The sequence below is a fragment of the Diceros bicornis genome, chromosome 40 (assembly GCF_020826845.1).
Source record: "Diceros bicornis minor isolate mBicDic1 chromosome 40, mDicBic1.mat.cur, whole genome shotgun sequence".
Taxonomy (NCBI): domain Eukaryota; kingdom Metazoa; phylum Chordata; class Mammalia; order Perissodactyla; family Rhinocerotidae; genus Diceros; species Diceros bicornis.
The window spans coordinates 15,293,324-15,321,246 of NC_080779.1; the positions used below are offsets into that span (position 1 = coordinate 15,293,324).

At 38.2% G+C, this 27,923-nt stretch overlaps 1 protein-coding gene across 2 annotated transcripts in view; it reads left to right on the top strand.

Annotated features, from left to right (window-relative positions):
* The first annotated feature begins 403 nt into the window (after positions 1 to 403).
* Positions 404 to 27,923, top strand: part of TMEM131 (transmembrane protein 131) — a 221,740-nt gene continuing 194,220 nt past the window's right edge. For both annotated transcript variants that reach the window (XM_058534507.1, XM_058534508.1), the window contains exon 1: positions 404 to 1,049. In XM_058534507.1, the coding sequence (XP_058390490.1) occupies positions 869 to 1,049 (181 nt within the window). In that variant the 5' untranslated portion in view covers positions 404 to 868. The remainder of the gene's footprint in view (positions 1,050 to 27,923) is intronic.

Below are 27,923 nucleotides of genomic sequence, written 5' to 3' on the forward strand. Positions count from 1 at the left end.
AGGTCACCGTCCTCAAGGAAGCGGCACTAGGAACTGAATCAGGCCCGCGGTATTCTCGAAACAGCTGAGAGGCGGAGGTGCCACCAGGAGTCACTGGAATGGATTTTCAGCGCGGGGCCTCGAGGTCCGGATGCACACTCAGCCCTCCAGAAGGCTCAATCAGTGCAGCGCCCCAGATGCGGAGCTTCTCTCCGCACCGGTGCAGCGGCCGAGCCTCCCCAACGCCCCGCAGCGGCCCCCCCAGCCCCGCCCACCCACCAGAGCGGCTGCGCAGCGAGGCCGCCTCGTTTCCACGTGATCGCCGTCACTGCCTCCGCGAAGCGTGAGCCGCCATCATAAGTCCTGGCGGCCGGGCCCGAGCCCGCCTCCTTCCTCCTCCCCCGCGGGGCAGCGGTGACGGGTTGGTGTTGTGTTGCCCCTGTCGCGCCTGGCCAGTGAAGCCGTGGGGCTCCAAGAGCGGGGCGAGGAGCTCGGTCCCACGGACTCCGGCGCGGACAGACTGACCTGCGGGCCGCCCAGGTGACGGCACGGCGGGGGCGGTGCCCAGGGCTGCGCCCCGCCCCTCGCAGGCCAGCGCCCAGAGCCCACGGCTCGTGCCCGTTTCCAGTATGGCCGCCCGCCGTGCTTGACCCGCGGCCTTTCCGCTTCGACTCCTCGTAGGCGATGCCGAGGCCGAGGCCGTGACTGACACTCTCGCTCACACGCACGCAGGGACCCGGACCCACGCCCGGAGCCCGAGCCCTGGGCCTGGAACCGCTCTCGCCCCCGGCGCCGCAGCCAGAGCCCGGACCACGGCTCCCGCGCCGCCGCCGCCTAGCCCAGAAGGGCCGCGCCGGACGTCGAGCGCGGCGGCCCCCGGCCGGCAGAGATGGGGAAGCGGGCGGGAGGAGGAGCGGCAGGCGCCGCTGCCGCCTCCACGTCCGCCGGGGCCGGTCTGGAGCCCGCGGCCGGCCGCGGCGGGGGCCCGCGGAGCGCGGCCGCCGGCCTCCTGGGAGCGCTGCACCTGGTGCTGACCCTCGTCGTGGCCGCGGCGCGGGCCGAGAAGGAAGGTGGGTGCCAGCCGGCCGGCTTCTTCCAGGCCCGGCCCCGCGGCTGTCACCGCGCCCCCGCGGAGGCCGCTGCCGGGCTGCGACCGGGGACGAGGGCCGCGGCGCGGGGCTCCGGCCGGCGCCAAGTTGCTCGGTCGAGTCCCGTCCCGCGCCGGGAACTTGCAGTTCGGTTGCCAACTCGCGGCGCTGGTCGCACGGAGTTGCTCTTGTTCCCCGTGATTCCTTCCCCTTGTCTGCCCTCTTGTCTCCTGTCACTGCCATTTCAAAACTTCCTGAGTTCTCGTATATTCTTGCCACTTGGCCCACTCTGCAGGGGGGGCCATATTTTTAGACTCGATTGCTGTTAATAGGCAAATTTTAGGACTTTTTCTTTGCTTGGTTGCGGTTTTAATAACGGCATGCAAATAGAGCTCACTTTAAAACGTCGTAGTAAGAATAGCGAGACTGGTGGAAAGGCTTTAAAACACAGCTTACAAAATTTTACTTTGAATTTGTGCAAACATTTCTTGGAGAGGAATCGTCTTTCTTCAGCTTCTCTCTCCAGTATCGCTTTGCAATACTGATGATTTTTTAGCTACCAATTTTTTCTGTCTATGTATGTATAGAGAGAGAGAGAGAGAAAATACAATTCTGTTTGGCTCTATAGGAAGCTTTTGAAAGTCTGTTTACATTTTTTTACTTAAGACAGGTAATTGAGTGTCATTATCATTAAAGTGAAAGACTTTAAAAACAAATGTCAAGTTTCTGGTTTGCAAACCTTGATCTATAACTTAGAGCTAAGGGCTGGCCTCTATTTAACAATGCCCGTTAGTATTGTATGAGTGTAAAACCGGTACTTTTACAGGGTTAAAAATTATTTTGTAACTTAGAAGACCAAATCTGTAATTTTGTTGGCACTACCTGTTTTTGAGCTTCGGGAAATGAGTGGTCACAGAACCTTCATGAAGAAATCACTAAAAGTGAATGGTTTTTAAAAAGCTAAGCAAAACTTGTTGGTTTAGCTTCTGTTTCACACTAAGCTGCCACCACGAGAAAATCATTTCTTGCCACAGTAACTGTAGGGTTGATGTTCTGTTTGACGGCTAAAGTCACTTGCTTTTTATTGTTATTGAATGCAACAGCAAATGCAAACCAAATTAATGTTAAAGTGCAAATGTACTTTAGTTTACTGTTTCTTTATTTTTGTCCAAGACATTACATTCCCTCATTTAGCTTTCTAAGCAACCTTAGTCTGGGTTAGCATAGGTGGAAATTGTTCAAAGAACTGCCATCTGTAGAAAGGATTAATTGACAGAGGCAAGATTATTTCCAGAATATAATATTGCTGCCTTAGGACCAGTCAGGCCTGGGGTTGTCTTGGTTCATCATAGGTTACAGATCTGCAGTTAGTTGATTGTTCTTGTGTGTGTCCATGGTGCCCAGCACAGTCTGGCATGTAGTTGGTGTCCAGTAAACCTAAAATAGTACAATAATTTAATGTGCATGTCTCCTCGAGTTAAAATAGTTCTTGGCAGGTATTGTGTCCTTCTTTTCTGTTCCTTTGCTTACCTTGCACAGTACCAGGCATACAGTAAGTGTTTAACATTTGTTTGAGTCAATGAGTATCTTCATGGGCCATCAGCACAGGGAAATAAAATAATAGTTGAGTCTGATAAAACATTGTTTGTATTATCCTTGTACTTATTTTTCCAACAGCCATCTTATATGCTAATTCTGTCTATAGTTAAGTAAACAAATCTCTTGTTTGAGGAATGTCAGCTTAAATTATGTTTGCTACATTCCCATTTATATAGTTAATAAGTTTTAGTGCACCTCTCTAATACCAGTAAATGTAAGGGTCAGGTGAGGAGTATACATGCCAGAGTGTAAAGTATGAAAAGATGTGGCTGAATCAGCCAGTGGTCCTGGCAGAATCAGACATCTTTTGTGGCCCATGTCGTGTCTGTATGAACAATTTGAATGTACAAACTAGCTATTCAAGATATCGATGGTAGTTATACTAATACAGAACATAGGCCTGTGCCTATCATAAATGGATCTGGTTCTAATCAAATATAGCCTGTGCTTTCAGCCTTTTTGCTGATCAAATTCTAGTATTGTTTTTGTTTGACTGAGTAGGAGAAATGAGATTGATTTTCTTACGCGATTGTGATACCATGAGTTTGGCATCTGATGGGCACAAATACAACATTTGCCCCAAAAGGGTGCTGTTGAGTTTTTTCAGTCTGGGCAGATTTCTGAAGGTAGCTGAATTCATTTTGTCCATTTACACCCTGAGGATTTTTTTTGTTTATTTTATAGTATAAACTAGTTTAATTTTTCAGAGTTAAGATTTACCTGCAATTGTGGTAATGTATGATGGTTCTCTGAGTATTCTGTGTATTTTTCCTCCATTGCAGCAGAATTTCACTAGAAAATCTTCAAAACAAAATAAAACTCATTGTCTCCTGAAGAAAAGTAGCGGAAATAGCAAGATTACCTAATTCAGTTTTTCATGCTTGGACTAGATGTTGTTAATTTTCTTAAGTCAGAAGCATGAGCTATGCCTTGTCTTAACCTTCCTGTATCTTAACATCCATCTTGACTGATCTTTGGGTGTGTGTTCTCACTAGTTCAGAGAAAAGGGACCTGTGAGAATGTTTTGGCTGAGCTCTACGGTTTGTAAGGACTTGGAAAGAGTTGCCAAAGGTAGAAGGTACTAGAATTACTATCAATAACTCACTTATTTTGGACTAGTGTCAAGATTTTTCCTGAAGCTAAGACCCAGATATTGAGAATAGTGAAAATAGGTGTGTGTGTAGTGAAAATATATTAAAATACATATTGAAAATATATATGTGTATATATTAAACATATACTTCTTAGTAGTATTTTGATGTATAAATCAGCCCAGTATGACCAGCAAATAAGAGCTTTTTAAAAAAGCATCATATATCATGTAATATAGTTTTATTGTGAAATGGTTTTTTGGAATGCCTGGTTGTCTTTTAATTTATTATAAATAAAAAGCTGCATTTTGTGTATCTAGTAAATATAAACTTAGATAAATTTTCAGGAATATGATTTAGTCCATGACAATTTAAATTTGTGTCACATGTATTATCATTAATTGGCTATTAACAGCAGGGCGAAGTTTGACAGTCTTTATTAGGACTTTTAAATTTGTTTGCCAGATACTTTAGTTTCATGCACAAATTTTTGTTTTAAGCTGTATTTGTGACAGAAGTGCAGCACGAGTGTACATAAGTGTTTTATCCACAAAGCATATGAACAAAGTGCTTAGGAATAAAGGCCAGAAAAAAAGAGATAAAAACCTAATTTGGTCAGGTGATTTGTCTTAGGATGGTAGAATGGATTTTTTCTATTTTACATTATAAAGATGTATGTAAAATATTTTAAAAAGTGATTTTCTTAAGAGTGAGATGTTTTAATCCTTCGTATGGGGGTAGAGTGTGGCTACTCTTTAGGGCCTACTAAGTAGAATATTACTTAGTTAATATTGCTTCACTAATGAACTCTTGTTGCCTGCTTTTAAGCTGTTCGATACTGCCAGGAGCATTGGAATCCTGTAGCTGCAAAAAGTGTGTCCTCTCTTTCTCTTGCTAATGACTATTTTCCTCCTCTTTATAATCCTTGCAGCAGATCCTCATTAGACACCTGCCAAAAAGATCAGCTTTTGGGAGTAGATGTAAAATCATCTAATTTGTTATCATCCGGAGTAGTAATAAGCCAAACGACTCTTGGGGAAAAATTAAATCATTGCTGGGTGCTTGACAGTATTTTAGAAATTCCCCTTCATCTGCATGTGGCTTGAGCTGTCTGATTGGCCTTGCGTGACTGAGAGGCCTCTTTTCTGTGGCTGAATTTTTCCTCACTATCTGTGGTAAGCAGCATCAGGCACTGTTGATAACCGCTTCTTGGAACTTTTCTCCCTGCGTTTCTGTGACTTTGTACTTCTTGGTTATCATCCTGCCTTCGTTGTCAGTTGTCAGTCACTGCTGTCTAGCTGCCCATTGGATATCTTCCTTTGTATGCATGTCTAGCCACCAGCACACACTGCACATGTCCAGGGCAGAATTCTCTCTTATGCCACATCCAGTTTCTCAGTTTTTGTTAATGCCATGATTATTCTCTCTGCCACATTGGTCTCATTTTTGACCCTTTACCAAGTAGTGTCAGTGCCTGTTAACTCTCTTGGTCAGCTTTCCCACAGCCTCCAGCCTGAGGAATGCAGTAGCCTCTCACCTCCCAACTTTCTCCATTTCTGTTCAGTCTTCTGATCCCAATCTCCTCTCTGAATTTGCATTGTCTTTGTTACTTATCTGTCATTCATTTTGACACGTAATTGTGTACTGCCTTGTTTAACTACTTAAGTTATTTTATGGGTGTCATTCTTCACCCGAGATTGGAATTTTTGCAGGGCAGAACCTCTGTCAACATCTGCAGTGTGTACTTAGGAGGCATTCAGTTTTAAATGAAGGTTTGCATAAAATGACCTTATCTTCCCCTTCTCATACCCAAGACCTGGGTTGAGAGTCAAAAGTACAGGTAAAATTCTAAACTCAGATGTTGGTGTCATTAGGAATTCTGCTATAATAGGATATAGGGTGACACCACTTTTTTCTTCCCTACATGTTGCTTCCCTTGTAACTAAAATGAGTAATATACACTTATTGAAGCCATCATTTTTGTAACTTTTGGATTTTAAGATTTCACATCCTCAAAACCCCCCAATTTATAGATCATGAAACAGGTAGAGAGAAGTTAAGTAATATTCCCAAGGTAACAGAGCTGGTAGATAGTTGAGCCAGGATTCTATCCCAAGCCATCTGTCCCTAGAGCCAAGCTATGTAATCCTGAATGAGTAGTTAAGGTAGTAGATTTTGTTGTATTGGATACCACCTGGAGAAGGAGTAGACCTGCCTGCCAGTTCATGGAAAACCAGTGTATTAAGTATTCAAGCGAAGTGCAGTTGTTTTTTTTTAACAGCCACAAACAGCCCTGTCATTTTCTATCAACTTGTTAACCATTAAAATGATCACAGGCTGTTCTGGATCATGCACAGTCTTAAAAAAAAAACGCATGAATGGATAATCCAGGAAACAGGTATTTGGTATTGGAAGCTACTGACTCTTTGCTGTTGATGATTGAGGTACCTGGTGGTATGTTGCTTAGGTTAAGATTAAGTTATGTTGCATTCTGTGAATACTCTTTAGTTCTAGATTGGTGTGACGAGTTAGTCTGACATGTGGAATATTCTCGGAAACTGGCCCTGGATTAAAAGGAACTGGAGATAATCCAGAGGCTGGTGGTGGCATCAGCTTTTGACAGTGGGGAAATCTCTTTCAGACTTCTGTTAGAGCTTCAAGAGCTCCAGAAGAAGTTCATTTCTGCTGTTTTGTTCTTTCTTACATGGGTGTTTTGGGATTAGGTGGTCATTAGTTTTGTCTGTGGTCCTAGATTAGTTTTTCTTTCATTCCTGTGTGATTGCTTTAGAAGGATTTTTAGAAAGCCCTAACTCTTTGCTTGATTCATTTTGTTGCGTACAGCACTTAGGGCAAAGGTCTGAAACACGCCTAAGGTCTAAGAGGATCCTTGACATGGTCTGTCATGATAGAATGTCAAACGTGCTTTATTTGTTCATTTATTTCTATATAATTGTGGTAAAAAACACATAACATAAAATTTAGTTTTAACCATTTTTAAGTGTACAGTTCAGTAGTGTTAAGTATATTCACGCCATTGTGCAACAGATCTCCAGAACTTTTTCATCTGTGTAACTGAAACTCTGTACCCATTAAACAGCAACTCTTCATGTCTCTCTCCCCCCCAGCCCCTGGCAACCACCATTCTACTTTGTTTTTATGAATTTGACTGCTTGATTTACCTCACATAAGTGGAATCATGTAGGATTTGTCTTTTTGTGACTGGCTTATTTCACTTAGCATAATGTCCTTAAGGTTTATGTCCTTAAGGTGTTCTAGCATGTGACAAGATTTCTTTCCTTTTTAAGGCTGAGTAATATTCTCTTGTATGTGTATATACCATTCTTCCATTTTGTTTATCCATCAGTGGACATTTAGATTGCTTCCACTTCTTGGCTATTGTGAATAATACTGCTGTGAACATGAGTATGCAAATGGCTCTTCAAGATCCTACTTTTAATTCTTTTGGGTATATACCCAGAAGTGGGATTGCTGGATCATATGGTAGTTCTATTTTTAATTTTTTGAGCAGCTGCCACACTGTTTTCCATAGCAGCTGCACCATTTTACAGTTCTACCAACAGTGCACAAAGGTTCAGTTTCTCCACATTCTCGCCAGCACTTGTTATTTTCTTTCTTTTTTTTTTAGTGGCCTTCCTAATGGATGTGCGGTGATATCTCATTGTGGTTTTGATTTGCATTTGTGTAGTAATTAGTGATATTGAGCATCTTTTCATATACTTGTTGGCTATTTGTATATCTTTTTTAGAGAACTATCTGTTTATTGCCTGGTTTTTCATTGGTTATTTTTGTTGTTGATTTGTAGGAGTTCTTTATATATTCAGGATATTAACCCCTCATCAGATACATGATTTGCAAATATTTTCTCCCTTTCCATAGGTTGCCTTTTTACTCTGTTGCTTGTGTCCTGTGATGCACAGAAGTTTTTAAGTCTGATGTAGTCCCATTTGTCTATTTTTGCTTTTGTTGCCTGTGCTTTTGATTTCATATTCAGGAAAACATTGCCAAATCCAGTGTCATGGAGCTTTTCCCCTATGTTTTCTTCTAGGAGTTTTACAGTTTGGGGTCTTACATTTTGTTCTTCAATCCATTTTGAGTTAATTTTTGTATATGATGTAAGATAAGGGTCCAGATTCGTTCTTTTGCTTGTGAATATCCAGTTTTCCCAGCACCATTTGTTGAAGAGACGGTGCTTTCCCCATTGAATGGTCTTGGAACCCTTGTATGAAGATCATGTAACCATATATATGAGAGTTTATTTCTGGGTTCTGTATTCCATTCTATTGGTCCATTTGTCTCTCTTTATGCCAGTACCACACTGTTTGGATTACTATAGCTTTGTTATATGTTTTGAAATCAGAACATGTGAGACCTCAAACTTTGTTCTTCTCTTTCAAAATTCATGTGGCTATTTGGGGTCCCTTGAGATTCTGTATGGCTTTTAGGATGGATTTTTCTATTTATGCAAAAAATGCTGTTGTGGTTTTGATAGGGATTGCATTGAACCTGTAGATTTCTTTGGTAGTATTGACATCTTAACAGTGTTAAATCTTCCAGTCCTGAACATGGAATGTCTTTCCATTTACGTAGTATGTCTTCTTTAATTTCTTTTAACAACATTTTGTAGTTTTCAGTGTATGGGTCTTTAACCTCCTTGCTTATTAGATTTATTCCTGGATATTTTATTCTTTTTGGTGGTGTTGTAAACCAAACCTGCATTTTTGAACAAATGATTTCAATCATTGTATGACTGAGAGTTGTGAACATGTAGTTTTTGATAAAAGAAACATATTCTATTTGAAACAAAAAATTCTACATGCTTAAAGTATTTCCTTAGGTTATTTGCCTGTAAAATGAAATGTATTTTAAGCCCTCTTAAGTTCTAACAATTTGTGACTATTTTCTAAATCAGTTATGACTGCAAACTGATATGACAGTTCAACTTTGGTTCTTAAAACTAATTTTTTTCTATATAGTTATAGTATTACATTTGGATCAAAGCATGTGCTAGTGAAAAACTGTCTCAACAGTAAAGGTTGAGAAATAGCCTAAGCCACTTGTACTGATACAAATTAATTAGCAGTTTGTATTCATGGTATGGCAAGGGCCCTACTTGGATTTTCTTTTTTGGGAATGATTAAATCGGAAGCAGAAGATTTTCTAGGGAATTATCTGTGATACAAAGGTGCTCTCTAAAACTTAACTGTGTTTATAAAGAGCTTTGAGATATGGTTTAAGTTTGTCGTCTCAAAAATTATTTGGTAGAACAGTATATAAGAGAGGGCAGTGGGCTCTTCAAACTGGACCACTTTAAAAAATGCTTCTGTGAGTTGGTGACATTGGCTCATCTGAAGTATTGCTTCTTGATTTGCAAATGGGGAATGAAGTAGTGGTTAGAAATTACCAGGATGTAATTTCTCTTTTCAGAGCCAGTGCAGCAGTAGTTATGTTTCACATGTAGGGGAGTTACTTCATATTTGGAGGTTTACCTCACTGCACTGGGGGATTCTCCTGGGTTATGGCTGGGTGTGAAAATAGGTTACTGAGAATCGTGTTGAAGGAAGATGTAAGAAAGAAGAAGATGTTTAGATCTTATTTTATTGGAATCCTAGAGACTTTTGTAAATAGAAAATAATTTCTGAATATTGTCTGTTCCTTCCTGACTGCATCTGGGTTTATTTATACTTATATAGGATCATGCTTCTGGAGGTTAAGGGCCAGGTCATGCTCTTTCTGGACCTAGCATTTTAGGGAGTTCAATACATTGAGTTCTCTTTTGGTAGGAGAAACAGTAAACCATAACCAATTAAAGATGAACCAGAATGAAGAAAAAGTATATGAAATGATAATATTTATACAAGTTTTATTTTTTACCATTTCAGGAATATATTATGTAAGCAGTTATTGCCTATAATTGGTAATGCCTATAATTACTTGATGATGGCTAATGTTTATCAAATACTTTTATCTCAAGCACTGCGCTAATTGTTGCATGGCTTATCTCAATTCCTCCATGGCTGTCAGTACCCCTGGGGGGTGCTTGTTTGTGATAGTGTAATACATGACTTTAATCTCCAGTAAAATGGGACAGTATAATATATAATAATTCTGCATACAATTTAGAGGTTGGTTTGGGAAAAATTTTTTAATTTCAGAAGAAATTCTTGTTGATTGTAAAAATGAAACAAATTATAAAATACAGATGAGTAAATGGAGAAAAATTTCTGTCATCTATCAAGTAGAAAGAACCAACATCAGCCATCAGTGTTCTAGTTTCTATTTCCTTCTCCTCTCTCTTCCTTTTCCCCCTGCTCCCCACTTAAAAGATAGATATTGCCAAATTGCCTTTGAAGAAAACTATCTATTCACATTTCAACAATACCGTGTGAAGGTGCCCACTTTCCCACACTGGCCATTACCCTTCTTTTAAATCCTTGCCAGGGGCCGGCCCCATGGCGTAGCGGTTAAGTGCGCGCACTCGGCTGCTTGCGGCACGGGTTCAGATCCCGGGCACGCACCGATGCTCTGCTTGTCAGGCCATGCTGTGGCGGCGTCCCACATAAAGTGGAGGAAGATGGGCACGGATGTTAGCTCAGGGCCAGTCTTCCTCAGCAAAAAAATAAAAAGAGGAGGATTGGCATGGATGTTAGCTCAGGGCTGATCTCCCTCACCAAAAAAAAAAAAAAAAAAAAAAAAATCCTTGCCCATCTGGCAAGAAAAGTTATCACATTGTTTTAATTGATTTTAAAAAATTACTAGTGTTTCTTAACCTTGGTTTCATACCATGTTTGAGTAATGGAGTTAGGTGTGAAATGTCTCAAGTTCAGAGAGAGAAGGAGGGGTAGAGCTCCAGCTGGTGCACTGAGATTCACATAACCTCGAGAAACTCTGGGTGACCCTAGGCAGTATTGTACATATCGACCTGAGTCAAAATGTGTGTCCATGAGGAAAGGATTCTGGGAGTCATCATTCTGCTGTGCATGGTAAGGAGTTGGTGTAGGAAGAACATACCAAAACTGAGTTATCTAAGTTAATGAGAGAGAATTCATGGCCTTGCCTGGGACTCCAAGAGCTAATAAGTTGGGAATTAGAAAAGTGATTCAGAGTGTGGCTCTGGGCTCTGGCTATCCTCTGCTTTCTGACTGGGTGACATTAGGTTAAGTGTGATTGACCACTTCCTGTCTCAGTTTCACTATCCATACAGTTGGGATAAAAATAGCACCTCTCTCATTGAGTTATTGCAAAGATTTACTGAGGTAGTGAGTGTAAAACTCTTAGTACAATGCCAGACGCCAAAAACAAATTGCTAGTAAGACTGAACACTTTTATACATTTGCTGGCCATTGGTATTTCTTTCGTATTGTTTGATCATATCTTTTTTCAATTTTTCCATTGGTGTTTGAATTTTTCTTTTTGACTTGAATGCTTAATTAAGGATTTCATATTTTTCTGCTTCCTTTTGCATTTACATTTTTTATGTTTTAATTTTCTATTTATTATTATTATTTTAAAACTTATTAGCCAAATCTGTCATTCTTTTTCCTTATGGTTTTTGCCTTTTTTGTTATGCCTGAAAAGCCCTGTGTGTTAAGTTTATATATTCACCAATATTATCTTCCTGCTTCTGTTTTTAAATGCAAATCTCTAGTTCTTAAGAGTCTCTTGGTATCAGGTAGGGAATCTGTTTTTCTCAAATGGTTAGTTACCTTAACACCACTTACTGAATTATGTACAATGTTTCCTTTTCATGCAAATTCTGTTATATACTTGGGTCTGTTTCTTGATTTTTTTCCCTCGCAAATGTATATTTCTGTTTTAAATTTATTTTAAGTACTACATCTTTGTCCATTTTATTAGCTGGCTTGGCAAGTCATCCCCTCCCCCTAAGTTATTATTCTTTCAAAAGCATTTTTTGTCTATCTTGTTTTTATTTCCTATGAACCCTAAAATCATTTTTGAGGAAAACTTAAAATTTCTACTTTTTTTTTTTTGTGAGGAAGATCAGCCCTGAGCTAACATCTGATGCCAGTCCTCCTCTTTTTGCTGAGGAAGACTGGCGCTGAGCTAACATCCGTGCCCATCTTCCTCTACTTTATATGGGACGCCGCCACAGCATGGCTTGACAAGCGGTGTGTCGGTGCGCGCCCGGGATCCGAACCGGCGAACCCCGGGCCGGCGCAGCGGAGCGCGCGCACCTAACAGCTTGCGCCACCAGGCCGGCCCCTTTCCTGTTGACTTTTTGATGAGAATTGTATTAAAATGTTAGACAAATTTGGAACTTGTCGACATCTTTATAATGTTTCTATTTGTTTTCCTTTCGTATATGTGTACATACACACAAACACATGTATTAAGCTGAACTGTATGAAATTGCCATTTTTGTGGGTCCAAAGTGATTGAATAACAACTTAGTTATTCAACATAATAGTAATATGTATGTTTGTATGTATTATGGCATTGGCTAGAGCTGTAGAACAATGTTAAAGCAGAGTGGAGAAAAAGCAGATGTCCTTATCTTTTTCTGGTCTTTTTAAGGAAATACCTTAAGTGTTTCATTATGAAGTATGATTGTGGTAGTTGGTTGAACTCAGATGTTCTCAATAATAGGAAATTTCTTGTATTTTTAAGAATTTTAATTTTAAGAGTTATTAGGGATAGATGTTACGCTTTATCAGATGAAATTGTCTTATGCTTTTTTGCTTTAAGCTATTGATTTTGGCTATTTGCATTACAGCAGCAATTATCTTAACTCAGCTGCACTGAACTCGCTTGGTGAATGTAGTCCATGTCTCTGTTTCCCTAGGAAACTTATCCATTGATGCCCACTGGACTTGGGCTGCTTGCAACAAACAGGCCACTCGCACACAATTTCACACACTTGCTTCCTCTAGTTGTGTGTATTTTTATATATTGTGTGTGTGTGTTTTTAATGAAAACACTTGTAAAGTTCTTTGAAGTAAGTTCAGACATTGCAAAAAGCTATCAATAATAATAACAACAACAACAAATAGTTTTAAGAATAAACTTAAGAAACGTGCAGAGTCTGAGGAAAACTTGAAACATTCTTGAAGGCAGAGAAGTAGATTTGAAATAGTAGAAAGACATTCCTTGTGCTTGAATAGGAGGGCACAACATCATGAAGATGTCAGTTCTTGTCAAGTTAACATTAGTTTAACACAAATGCAATTTAAAAATACCAATAAAACTTTTATAGAGTTAAAAAAGTTGATGTTAAAGTTCATATGGAAAAATAAACATGTAGGAATGCTAGGAAAATGCTGAAAAAGAAAAGTTATGAGGTGTGACTAGCACAAGCATTAATAAAACATACTCTTAAGCCATTATATAATTGGAAAAAGTAAGGTATTGGTATATAAATAGACAAGTGGAATAGAATAGAAATTCCATATATAGACTTAAGTACATGTGATTTATGCTAAACTCCTGCTTTCCTTCTGGAATGTGCTAGGCAGAGGATGCCCATGTGACGAGCCCCCAATTAAAACCTCGGATCCTGTATTAGTATCCTATTGCTGCTGTAGCACATTACCACTTGACCAACTTTAGTGGCTTAAAACAACAAAAATTTATTCTCCCGTAGTTCTGAAGGGCAGAATTCTAAAATCAAGGTGATGGCAGGTCTGTGTTCCTTCTAGAGGCTTCAGGGGAGAATCTGTTTCCTTGCCTTTGTGGGCTTCTAGAGGCTTCCTGTGTTCCTTGGCTCACGGCCCCTTCCTCACATTACTCCACTGACTTGCTTCTTTCCGACTTCCTTCTTTCGTGGTCAGATTGCCTTCTGCCCTTCGAATCTCCTACTTCCCTCTTATAAAGACCACTGTGATTACATTGGACCCTTCCAGATAATCCAGGATAATCCTATATCTCAAAATCTTTAATTTAATCACATCTGTAAAATCCCTTTCGCCATATAAGGTAGCATTCAGAGATTCTGGGGATTAAGACGTGGACATCTTGGGGAGCCATTATTCAGCCTACCATAGACATTGAGTTTGTACTTGAGCTTCCCTGGTAGATAAGACACCAGAAGCACAAGCAACAAAAGAGAAAATAGATACATTGGACGTCATCAAAATGAAAAAGTTTTGTACTTCAAAGGACACTATCAAAAAAGTGAAAAGACAGCTCACAGAATGGGAGAAAATGTTTGCAAATCACATATCTGATAAGGGACTTGTATCTAGAATATATAAGGAACTCTTACAACTCAATAGAAAAAGACAATCCAATTAAAAAATGAACAAGGGATCTGAATTTTTCTGAAGAAGGTATACAGTAAGCATATGAAAAGATGTTCAGTATCATTAGTTATCAGAGAAATACAGGTCAAAACCAAAATGAGATACCACTTCACACTCACTAGTATGGTTCTAATAAAAAAGGTAATGACACGTGTTGGCGAGGATGTGGAGAAATTGGAATGTTGTATGTTGCTATTGGGAATATAAGATGGTGCAACTGCTTTGGAAAACAGTCTGGCAGTTTCTCAAAATGCTGAATATAAAGTTACTTTATGATCCAGCAATATGGGTATATGATCTCCTGGGTATATACGCAAAAGAAATGAAAACATACGTGCACACAAAAGCTTGTGCGGGAATGTTCATGGAAGTATTTTTCAAAACAGCTGCAAAGTAGAAACAACTCAAATGTCCCGTCAACTGGTGAATGGCTAAATAAAATGGAATCTTGTTTAGCCATAAAAGGGAATAAAGTACTGATGCATGCTACAAACATAGATGAACCTTGAAAACATTCTAAGCAGATGAAGCCAGTCACAAAAAACCATGTATGACCACAAAAATCATTTAAATGAAATGTCCAGAATAGGCAAATCCATAGAGGTGGAAAGTAGATTAGTGGTTACCTAGGGCTGGGGGAGGGAGCAATGGGGAGTGACTGCTAATAAGTATGGGGTTTCTTTTTGGGGTGATGAAAATGTTCTGGAATTAGATAGTGGTGATGATTGAACAACTCTGTGAATATACTAAAAACTGCATTATGTCTTTTAAATGGGCAGATTATATGGTATGTGAATTATATCTCAATAAAGCTGTTATTTAAAAAGTTTATTTAAAAATTGACATATCCTTTTTGTCTAAGAAAAAAAATAAGATACCATTTCTCACTTACCAATTGGCACAAGTTTAAAAGCTTGATAACACCTCTGGTGAGGCTGTGGGAAAGTACACATTCTCACACCTTGCTGGTGGGAATGCAAAAAACCTTAAGGGAAAGAAATTTGGCACAATATCTGATACAACTACATACACGTTTACAGTTTTCACCTAGGAATCCCAGTCCTAGGAATTGACCCTGAAGATACACTTTTGACATGTGAATACAAGGTTATTCATAGCATGATTATTGCTATGAATTGAAAAATTCCAATAATTGAAAAATATTGGAAACTGCCTAAAAGTCCATATGTAGTTGAATAAATTATTTACATCCACGTAATGGATTATTATTATGCATTTGTAAAAAGGAATGGGAAAGATCTCTAGGATCTGATATTCAGTGATTACCTGATGACCTTGCAAAATGAAAGCAGCGGGGTACAACGGAGAGAGGGAGGGAGGGATTGTGTGTGTGTGTAGAGTATGCTATCTTAAATTTTTTTTATGGCTTTTTGTGATGTGTACTTTTAATACATGTATAGATTTGTGTAACCACCACCACCACAATCAGGATACAGAACAGTCGCATTACCCCCTAAAACTCCCTTATGCTTTGCCATTATAGTCACACCCTCTGTCCACACTTCTAACTCCTGGCAACCAATGATCTGTTCTCGATCACTATAGTTTTCTCTTTTTGAGAATGTCATATAAACGAAATCATACAGTGTATATAGTTTTGGAACTGTATGATTTTGATACTAGTTTCTTTTACTCACCACAATGCCTTTGAGATTCATCTAATATCTTGTGTGTATTAATCGTTTATTCCTTTTCATTGCTGAGTAGTATTCCTGTGTATAAATATACCATGATTTGTTTCCCCATTCATATGTTGTTGAAAATGTGGGCTGTTTCCAGTTTTTGGCTATAAATAAAGCTTCTATGAACATTCATGTACACAATTCTATGAACATTCGTATACATTTATAGTATACATCTTTATCACAATCAACCTTTAAGTGATATACTTTGTATGCAAATATATTTCATTTTCTTTTGGGTAAATACCTAGGAGTGGAGTGCCTGGATCATATGGTAGGTGTATGTTTAACTTGAAGAAACTGCTAACCTGTTTTCCAAAGTGGTTGTTCCATTTTATATCCCACCAGCAGTGCATGAGAGTCCCAGTCCCACTTCCTTGTTGCACTTGGTATGATCAGTCTTTTTGATTTTAGCCATTTTAACAAGTGTGTGGTGATATCTCATAATCTTAATTCGTATTTCCCCAGTGAATAATGATGTTGAGCATCTTTTCATGTGCTTATTTGCCATCCATATATCTTCTTTGGTGAAGTGGCTCTTCAAAATCTTTTGCCCATGTTTATATTGCATTTTTTTCCCTTACTGAGATTTGAATTCCTTATATATTCTGGCTATAAGTTCTCTGGAGATATGTGTTTGCAAAGATTTCCTCCAAGTCTGTGGCTTGTATTTTCATTCTCTTAACAATATCTTTTGAAGAGCAGACATTTTTAATTGATTAAGTCCAATTTATCAGGTTGTTCTTTTATAGATCATGTTTTTGGTATTATATCTAAACCTTTGCCTTACTCAAGATATCAGAGATTTTCTCCTTTGCTTTCTTCTAAGAGTTTTATAGTTTTGGGTCTTCCATTTAGTTCTGTGATCCATTTTGAGTTAATTTTTACATATAGCACAAGGTATGGATCCAAGTTCATTTTTTTGCGTATGGATATCCAGTTGTTTTAGTGCTGTTTATTAAAAAGGCTATTCTTTTCCTACTGCATTGTCATTGCACTTGTTGAAAATCAGTTGCCTGTACATGGGTGGTTTTATGTCTGGTGTCTCCTGTTAACTTATTTGTCTATCTGGATGCCAGTACCACACTCTTTTGACTACTGTAGCTTTATAATAATTATTGAAACAGATAGTGTTAGTCCTGTAACTTTGTTCTTTTCCAGACTTGATTTGCCTGTTCTAGGCCCTTCACATTTCCTTATGAATTTTAGAGTCAGGTTGTCACTTTCTGCAACAAAGACTGCTGGAATATTGATTGGGATTGTGTTAAATGCGTAAATCAATTGGGAGAGAATTGACACCTTAATATTTAGGCTTCTGAACATGGATTTTTCTTCATTTATTTAGGTCTTCTTTAAGTTCTCTTAGCTATATTTTGTAGTTTTCAGTGTAATGGTCTTTTATATCTTTTGTCAGATTTATCTCCAAGTATTTCGTATTTCTGATACTATTCTAAATGGAATTGTTCTTTTAAATTTCAAGTTTCTGATTGTTCATTGTTAGTACATAGAAATAAATCAGTTTTTGAGTATTAATCTTATAATTGCTAATCTTAAACTGACTTATTAATTCTAATAGCTTTTCTGTAGATTGAATTGTATTTTCTACATAGATGATTATCTGCAAATAAAGACAGTTTTCCTTCCTCTTTTCTAATCTGAATACCTTTTTTTTTTCCTACCTGGTTGGACTGGTTAGAACCTCCAGTACAGTGTTTAATGGAAATAGTAAGAGTGGACATCCATGTATTGTTCATAATCTTAGAGGGAAAGCATTTAGTCTTTCACCATTAAGTATAATGTTAGCTGTAGATTTTTCATAGATACCTTTTTTCAGGTTGAGGAAGTTTTCTTTTATGCCTGGTTTGATTAGGGTTTTTAACAGGACTGGATATTGAGTTTATCAAATGCTTTTCATCTGGTTATTGAGATTCTTTTTTTAGGTTGTTAATATGGTGAATTATCTACCTGAGTTTCTTACTTGATCATGATGTATTTTTCTAATATATTACTGGATTTTTTTTGGCTAAAATTTTGTTTCGAATTTTTATGTCTGTGGTCATGAGGGATAATGTTCTGTTTTCTGGTAATGTCTTTGCTTTTGGTATTAGGGTAAAGCTGGCCTCAGAGAATTAGTTGAGAGGTGTTTTTTTCCTTTTTAATTTTTTGAAAGAGTGTGTATAGAATTGGTGTTATTTTTCCCATATTGCATGATAAGAATTATCACTGAAGCCACCGGAGCCTGGAATTTCTTTGTGGAGAGGTTTTTAACTACAATTTCAATTTTTAAGATACAGGGCTATTCAGGTTATCTCTTTCTGAGTGAGCTTTGGTAATTAAAATCTTTCCAAGTGTTTGTCCATTTCCTGTAAGTTGACAGATTTATCAACAAAGCTGTTCATAATGTTTTCCTGTTATCTTTTGAATATTTCTAGACTCTGTGGTAGTGACACCGCTCCCATTTTTGATATCTATAATTTGTGTTGTCTTTCTTTCTTGATCAGTCTGGCTAGAAGCTTATCAATTTTAATATTCTTCTCAAAAAATTTCCTTTCTTCTACTTACTTAGATCTTAATTTGCTCTTCTTTTTCTAGTTTCCCAAGGGGAAACGAGATCTTTGATTTTGAGGCCTTTGGGGATTTACCAAGGATCTTTTTGTTACTGAGTTCTAATGTAATTCCATCCTGGTCAGAGACTATACTTGGTATGATTTGAATCCTTTTGAATTTAAGACTTGGTTTATGGCTTAGACCGTGGGCTTATCTTGGTAATATCTGTGTGCATTGGAGAAGAATGTAGGTTCTGCTGTTGTGGGACTGTTCCATAAATGTCACTCAGGTCAGGTTGGTCATTGGTCATGTTCAGGTTTATCGTTTCTTTGCTGATTTTCTGCCTACTTGTTCTATCAATTATTGAGAGAGGAGTAGTAAAATCTCTGACCATAACTGTGTATTTGTCTATTTCTCCTTGCAGTTTTATCAGTTTTTGCTTCATGTATTTTGAGGCTCTGTTTTTAGGTGTATGATGTTTACAATTGTTTTGTCCTCTTGATGAATTAACCCGTTTATCATTATGAAATGACCTTCTTTATCCCTGATAATATTCTTTGCTCTGAAATGACATTAATTTAGCCACTCTAACTTTCTTTTGACTAGTGTTAGTATAGTATCTATTGTTTCATCTGTTTACTTTTAACCTATTTGTGTCTTTATATTTAAAAAGCGTTTCTTGTAGAGTTGAGTTCTGCTATTACCCAGTATGATAATCTCTGCTTTCTAATTGCGGTGAGTAGACTAGTTACATTTAATGTGATTTTTGATATGATTAGGGTTGAGTCTGTTGTCTTGCTCTTTATCTATTTGTTGCATCTGTTCTCTGTTCCCTTTTCCTTTTTTCCTGTCTTCTTTTAGATTATTTTTTATTACATTTTATCTCATTTTGGCTTATTAGCTATAACTCTCTGTTTCATTATTTAATGGTTGCTTTAGGATTTATAATATACATCTTTATTAGAATCAACCTTTAAGTGATATTATACCACTTATAATAGTTTACTTACATTTCTTCTCTTTGAGCCTTCATGCTATTGTCTTATCTTTTATTTTATATGTTTTATGCCTCACAATACATTGTTATTATTTTTCTTTAAACTATCACTGCTTTTTAAAAAGATTTTAAAGAGATTTACCTATATATGTGTGTATATATGTTTACACTTAGTTTATATAATTAACATGTAGTTACCATTTCCAGTGATTTTCATTCTTTTGTATATCCATATTTCCACCTGGTATCATTTCCTTCTGCTTGAAGGATTTCCTTTAACATTTCTTATAGTGTGTATCTTCCAATAATGAATTTTTTCAGCTTTTATATGCCTGAAAATGTCTTTATTTTGCCTTTGTTTTTAGAAGATATTTTTACTGGTTATAGAATTCTAGGTTGACATGTTTTTTATTTCTTTTAGTACTTAGAGATGTTATCTTCACTGTCTTCTCTCTTGCATTGTGTCCCATGAGAAATTTGATGTCATCTTTATCTTTGTTCTACTGTATGTAACGTTTCTCTTGGTGCTTTTAAGCTTTTCTCTGTCACTTGTTTTGAGCAATTGGATTTGATGTCCCTTGGTATAGTTTTTCCATGTTTCTTGTGCTTAGGGTTTGTTGAATTTCTTGGATCTATGGATTTATAGTTTTCATTAAGTTTGGGAAATTTTCAGCTATTATTTCTTTAAATATTTTTCCTGTTCTCCTCTCCCCAGCCACAATTTGGTGACTCCAATTAGCCATGTATTAGGCAGCTTGAAGTTGATCCCATGTGTTTCATTTCAGATGGGTTCTATTGCTATGCCTTCAAGTTCATTAATCTTTTCTTTTGCAATGTCTAATCTATGATTAATCCCATTCAGTGTATTTTTCATCTCACACATTATGGTTTTCATCCCTAGAAGTATGATTTCAGTCTTTTTTGTTTCTCTACTTAACTTTTGACCATATGGAACACATTTATAATACCTTGTTTATTGTCTTGTCAGCTGATTTTAACGTCTGTGCTAGTTTTAGGCTAGTTTCAATTGATTATTCTTCTCATATTGGTTCATGTTTTCTTACCTCTTCGTATGCTCAGTAATCTTTAATTGGATGTCAGATGTTGTGAATTTTACTTTCTTGGGTGCTATATTTTTGTATTCCTAGAAATATCCTTGAGCTTCCTTCTGAGATGCATGTAAGTTACTTGGAAACAGGTTGATCTTTTTTGGGTCTTTTAAGATTTGTTACGTGGGTCTGGAGCAGTGCTCAGTCTAGGACTGAGGCAGGACGTTCCTGAGTGCTCTATCTAATATCCCATGAATTATGGGTTTTTCCAGTTTGACTGGTGGCAGCAGGCACTATAACTGGCTCTGGGTGAGTGCCAGGCACTGTACCCTCCAATCCTTCTAGATGGTTCTCTCCTAGCCTTAGGTAGTTACCTCACACACGTGTGCTAGTCAGTACTCTACTGAGTACTTCATGGAGACTCTCTGTAGTTTTCCAGGGTTCTCTCTGCAGCTCTCTCCTTCCTGCTATTTTGTCCTATGAGCTCTCACTGCCGTGGTTTCCTTGAACTCTCAGCTCTGTCTCGTCAACTCAGAGATCTGCCAGGCTCTATCACAGTTTTCCCTCCCTGCACTGTGGCCTAGTAACTCTCTCAAGGCATTAAGTTGGGGCAATCATAGGACTCACCTTGTTTGTTTCCCATCTCTTAGGGATTGTTGTCCTTTGTTGACTGATATTTAGGGTCTGAAAACTATCACTTCATTTGTTTTGTCTGAGTGTTTGGTTGTTTCAGGGCACATATGGTCCCTTTTATTCCATCATGCCCAAAAGCAGAAGTCTGGACGTCTATATCAGTTACTGTTCTCCAGGATAGCCAACATTATCTTCATGTGTTATTCCTGAACCTCTTGCTACGGAAAAAATTTGGTAATTAATTTCAGATGGGATGGTGTATGAGTTTCTTTTTGCTGCTGTAACAGATAACCACAAGCTTAGTGGCTTAAAACAAAAATAAGTTATCTTACAGTTTTGGAGATCAGAAGTCTGAAATGGATATCACAGGCTAAAATCAAGATGTTGGTAGTGCTTTCTGGAGGCTCTGGGGGAGAATCTGTTTGCTTGACTTTTCAAGCTTCTAGAGGCCACCCACATTCCTTGGCTTGTGGCCCCTTCCTCCATCTGCAGAGCCAGCAACATCTGGCCAAGTCCTTCTTATGCTGCCATCTTCCACTTTTAAGGATATTGGGCCCACCCAGATAATCCAGAATAATCATGTTATTTTAAAGTCAGCGGATTACAACCTTCATTCCATCTGCAACCTTAATTCCCTTTTGCCTTGTGACCTAACATATTCACAGGATCCTGAGATTAGTACATGGACATCTAGGGGGTAGGGGAACATTATTCTCTCTGCTGTAGATAGATGGCTTTCAGCATCCTTTTCATCTGCCTCAGATGTTTTCTTTGTTTTTGCAGTGAAGAAAAATGATCTATTGGGATTTCCTTCTTAACCTACACACATTAAAAAATATTGTTAGAAACAATGAAACTCTGTAAACCTACACTTTTTTTAAATGTATTGTGTATAGCTTGTCTATCATATATAATATTTAGAGGTAATATTTAGTTTATTTTAATTTTAGATACTATTCAGATATTAATTTTTATGGATTACTTCACAAAGTTATCTGAGAATTTTTGAGCCCATTGTATCTGGCAGTCTATAGAAACTTCTCCAGCTTGTGAGGTTGGTGTATTGCCACAAATGTAATTTTAGGCAGGTGTCAACCTACCTTATATTTCAAATTTTTTTTTCTTTTAAAATCATACAATAGTATCTCCCCCTCCTCCCCATCAAAGTTAACTTCTTGTGTTGTTTATTGCTTTTTATCAGGTGGAGCAGCTGGTCACTCCTGTGGTGTGTTCTTTTGCTATGAGGCCTTTAGCAGTGTCATCTCCCATATGTCAACAATTTCAGTGCTCTTTGACAAATATCAGGGTTGTAGACCCATGATTTTCTCCCTGACCTTTACCCGTGACTCTTTGGGCAAGGTTATGTGTACTTAATATTGACAGAATAATTTAAGTACAGCAGCTCTGAGTCATTGTTTCACTTTTGCTTCCACAGCTGTCTTTGTATTGTGACTCCCATCTTCTTCGTTATATCTAAATAATTGTTGATGGAATTCTAAAGTAGTTGTTTAATACAATATTTCTTATTACTATTTAAGCCCAAAGTCAGTACACAACATGAATAATAATAATACAGAATGATAATGCAGATTTTAAGCATTCTTTGTTACTCCTCCCTCTTGTTTTGCAAAAACAAAACAAACCAGGCTTTTATATGTCCAAGCACAGTTGAAGGTGGATAGGGCCAGTTTTTAGACAGCACAGTCAAGCCAGTGACTTTTGTTTATGAAGTCTTCTGCTCTTTCTTTCTTCTGCTTTGCTGCCACTGGCACACTGCTAGGTGAAAGTGATTTAGATGTGCCCACCATGGCAGACCAGTAGGAAATTGGCCAAAGCACAGCACTTTGTCCTGGTTGCAGGAAAAGGCCTGAGTTGTCATCTTCCTCTGGCCACAGTTCTGGGACCTGGACCCCAGTTGGCTAAGCATCTTTTTTTCCACCTGGCTGGTTTTTGTCGGGGGTCTGGTGCCTGGTAAATAGACAAGGTCAAGGCTTTGCAGACGGATAACTTTTCTGCGTATATTAGTTTATCATTTACTAGCTGCGTGTGTCCTTGGGACAAATTATTTAAATTGTGGACTTTTCTCAGCTATAAAATAGGCATACATGTACTTAATAGAGTTGTTGGGCACTTTATATAGGTACTCAAATATTAGTTTTTGATATCTGTATAGAGAAGATTTCCTACCTTTTAAAAAATTTTTTCTTCTTTTTCTATACTATTTCCTTTGGCCTGTGTCTCTGTTTACATCTTCTGACCCCTTTCACCCAAGGACAGAAACAGCATGGAACTTTTGTCTCTTGGATCAGCCCTTAATACCTCATTCTCCCTACTAAGCTATTTCTTGGAGGGCAAGGGAAGCCTAAGGACATAGCCCAAAGAGGTAGCCATTTCTTTAAGGTATTGTGTTTTGTTTTAATAATGTATGCACATTTTGCATTTCATTCCATGCTGATTTCAACAGAAAAACAATCTTTCCCCAGTTGATACTCCTAGAAGGTGTCTCTTGTTTCCTACTTCTAGTTCACAGCAGCACATCCTGAAAGTATTTGTATACTGGCTATAGCAGCACTATTATAGTAATTCTCAGTCAACAGAGAGGTTGGAATGGAATGTTGCCAGGGTTTTGGTTTGCACGGGTAGACTAACCCGGACCTTCCCAGGTCCCTGCACAACTCAGCCTCAGAGTGTTGTGAAAGACATTGAGTAAAAGTTAGAGAAGTGGACGATTTTGCATCACTTACGGTAACACCAGGTAGTCCAGTGTTATATGACACACTACTTTGGATGTGAAAGTACGTTGTGGCTACCAGCTACTTGTAGGAGAAAGTGTTTGGCTTTCAGCTTCATGGTTCGATTTTTGTAGATTCTTACTGCATCCGCTTTTTTTATTTGAGCAGGTTGTATAGTGATGTATGGATAATCTTCACCAGAAGGATGTGTGAATATGTTTATGAATCATTGCAGAATGAGTGCTCCAAGACTTTGGAATAACAGCCCGGGTAGAGGAATATCAGTACAGAGATATGTATTCGAAGATATCAGAGAAGGCCTGAAAGTGTCATTAATTAGATTCTGAAAAAGAAATGCTTTAGAAAACACACGATAGGCATTTGGGTGTCTGTAGACAAGAGTTAGGGGAGGAAAGAGGTAACAGCCTAGCAGAGGCAAGTCTGCAGGGAAAGACCTAAGCAAGGTGAGCACACTGCTGCGCTCTGGGAATATGTTTATGAGTAAGACAGTCATTAATTTCCAAGAATTTCTTTTTAGAGAGAAAGGCATAAACAAATAATAACAACGCGGAGTTAAAGATACCAAGGCTGTGTGTGCCGCAGGAGGGACTTCGGTTGATTGTATAAATAAACCTTTGTATTGGTCAGCTTATATAATGGAGAGAGCAATGCTAGTGAGGCTGTTAGGTCTGGATCCACATAACCCAGTTTTACAGTGAGTTAGAACACTGCTCTATAGTTCATTCGACACATTCGACTCACCCCTGCCACCCACCTAATAAGTGTGCGCTTTTTTTGTTGTCTCAAATAGTGGGCAGGTGTGGCTGAATTCAGACCTGTGAACACTCCTGGAAAAACTTTGGTCAGAACAAGCTCCCGTCTTCCTGATAAGTGATCAGTCTTGTCATCTTGTATGAGGAGCCTGGCTGCCTATCTCTGGGTAGGGACTAGACGTATAGCTGACTTTGAATACTGCCTTGACTATGACCTTGAGCAGGGTGTCTGGCCCTCATGCCTCAGGTTCCTGATACGTTTTAGTGGGGATAGTAGGAGTACCTACCTTCTGGGCTTGGTGTGAGGACTGAATTAGATCATCTGCAGTGCTTGGCATGTAGTAAGTGCTAGTTTAATGCTAGCTCTTGTTGTGTTTACACCTTCATATTATGTTTCAGTCCTGACTACTCGTGTAATACCAGGCTAGCCAGCTTGCAGTTATGTTCAGTTGGACCAGACTGACTCCTTGGTCTGAAGGTATTCCATGTATTCAGCTCAGCAAACACTTATTGAGGGCCAAGGGGTGTGTCAGACACTGGGTTGGTCATTGAGGCCTCAGAGATGAATAAAGGGTGATTCCTGTCCTCAAGTAGTTTATGCTTTTTAATTGTTTTGTACTCTTTGCTTTGCCAAAGTATCCTTTAAGATGAGGACACTCAAAGAATTAGATTTGAAAAGTGGAAGAAATAAGAAAATTAGAAAAGTATTTTCTCTTTCAAAGTAAAATATCAGGTAGTTTAAGTAAAATTGCCCCCTCCAGACCTTATTTACCAACCACCCCAGAAAGACTTCATCTGAGTTTGATTGTGGACACTGGGCGGGTTTAACACCTGCTGCATTAGGTTGCAGTGAGCAGAGAACAAGTCCACTTACTCTGCAAGGTTTACATGTTCAGTGTGTGCATCCTGTCAGCCCTAGTAATCAGACAGTTTAACATGTCAGATATCGGCGATAGAAACTTGTTTCAGGACAAGGGGAAAAAATATAGATTCCCTTGTCAAATTAATGATGACAATTTAAATTAAAAATTAAATTTGATAATCTCACATGTAAAATTTTTCTTTAATTTCTAATCATGTTTTTGATTAATTTTTTTCTTGAGATTCTGCTCCCTCTTTCTTTTACTGAATTGTCCTTCTGTTACTGTTCTTTCTCTACTCATTTAAATTTTTAGATACAGTTGAAAGAGCCACACTAGGAAACTCGGCTAATGCCATCATTTCTACCTTTATGTGAATTTCAGAATTTTATTTAGATGGTTTCTCATGGGCAGACTAAAGAAAGGTAGAAGCTAGCTTTCGAAGTTAGCCTGTTTAGGGGAAGGCCAGCTTACACAATCTAAATTCGCGGGAGAATTTCTTCAGATTTCTACATGCAGTAATTTTCATTACACTAGGGAATCATTAAACAGCCTGCTGTTTGTGAGTTCAGATGAGTTGGTGCCCAGTCATAATGCTTGTCACACCACACAGATTCATCATTCTTGGTTTCCACTAGGTGCTTAACTGAGTAGCCCCATAAATGGCCCTAATAGTAGGTGCTTAGTAAGTGGTGGTGGTGATGTGCCGATACTCCACGGTAGTGCCTGTTTCAACAAGAAATGTGTGCATATTTTATAGATGAGGGGACTGCGGTTTAAAGACCACAAGTCAGTGTTTTCCCAAGTTTTCTTGGTAGTAGTTAATAGTTTATATTTAATCATTTTACCATTTGATAATGTCTCTCTATTTTAGAGATTAATATCTTCCTTCCCATGGTTTGTTGGGATTAAATAAGAATAGTGCATGCAAATTGCCTAACTCAGTGCTCGGTATGTAGAAGGCATTCAATAGATGTTAGACATTTTACTCTGGTTATTTTTATTTTGAAGTATTTTTCTGTCTGGAAGTGAAGGTGTAGTATAAGGAGAAACAGTCTTGATTGTAGTAGGATTGATTAGTCAGGGATGTTATATCTTAAGTGTATTTAACAAGCTCCATTCTTAGTTATATGTGATTTTTACTTTCCTCAGCAACATTTATTTGATTCTTTTAAGGAAATTATGGAAAGTATTGACTTCTTCCCTAACTGTATTCCCCTGTGATTTGTTTGCAGTGGGACTGAATTTACTCTAAAAGGGAGGTGTGTGACTTGCATACCAGTTTCACTAATAGGAAGTGACATGAGCAAAGTTGCAAGGAAATAGAGGTCCAAGATCAGCCTTGAATAAACCCAGTATAAAAGTAGAGTACCATAACAATTCTCCCAGTTCTGTTAATTTAAGAGCAGTATTTTTCAACTTGTAGATTATGGTCTCCTTTATTTTCTTTTGTCTGAGGCCGTAGTTCTTATTGAGAAAGAAAAAGAGACCTTTCACTGCAGCTGTGTGTGGGAATGGGCATGTAGGGATTGCTACCATCCTATGCGTAGGGCATTCAGGAATGCGGACGCTTGGTTTGCCAGTTTTCTTGAAAGTAGGTTGAAGTATTGTAGAACATTACTGTACCTGTGCCACTTTTATGTAAGCCTGTAGGTCATAAAACTGGTTTGAGGAAAATGTTTATATTTGATAAGATAACATATCATTCTTTCAAAAATTAGTTAATTCCATATCCAATTATTTGGAACTTTTAATAGAAATTTACCGCAATACATTTGCATAGAAGAATTCTTTTCAGTATGTGATGTAGTACAAACATTGTCTGGTTTTTAAAGTGAAAATCAAATTGTTGTAGTAATCTTAAAATTTTTTTAAACTGACTACTTCCTGGGACCTTAAAAAAAACACCCATTGAGAAGCAATGTAACTTCTTTTCTCTCTCTTAACACGTAGGAGATTAATAAAAGACAAAAACTGTGTGACAGCTGTATGCCTTAGGTGTATTTAAAACATATATGGCTGTAGTAACATGCACCTAAAACAGCCCTGTAAAGTAAGTGAAATTTATTCAACTTGTGCCAGCTTTCTTTTTTTCATGTTTTAACCAGCTTTACTGAAGTGTAATTTGCATACAATAAAATTCACCAGTTTTAAGTGTACACTTTGGTTAGTTTCACAAAGATACTCCCTTATGAAACCACCACTGTCATAATATAAGACATTTTCATCATCTCAAAAAGTTCCCTTGTGCCTCTTTGCAGGCAATGCCCTCCCCTCATACTGGCCGCAGGCAACGACCGATCTGCTTTCTTTATAGTTTTGCCTTTTCTAGAATTTAAAATAGATGGAATCATACTGGGTGCAGTATTTTGTGCTTGACTTGTTTCTTTGCCTAATGCTTTTGAGATTGATTCATGTTGCGTGTATAGAAGTTTGTTTCTTTTTATTACTGAATAGTGATCCATTATATGGATATGCTACAGTTTTTTTATTCCCCTGTTGATGGACATTTGGGTTGTTTCAAGTTTTGGTCTATTATGATTAAAGCTTTTATGAACATTCACGTAAAAGTCTTTTTGTGAACAAACATTTTCG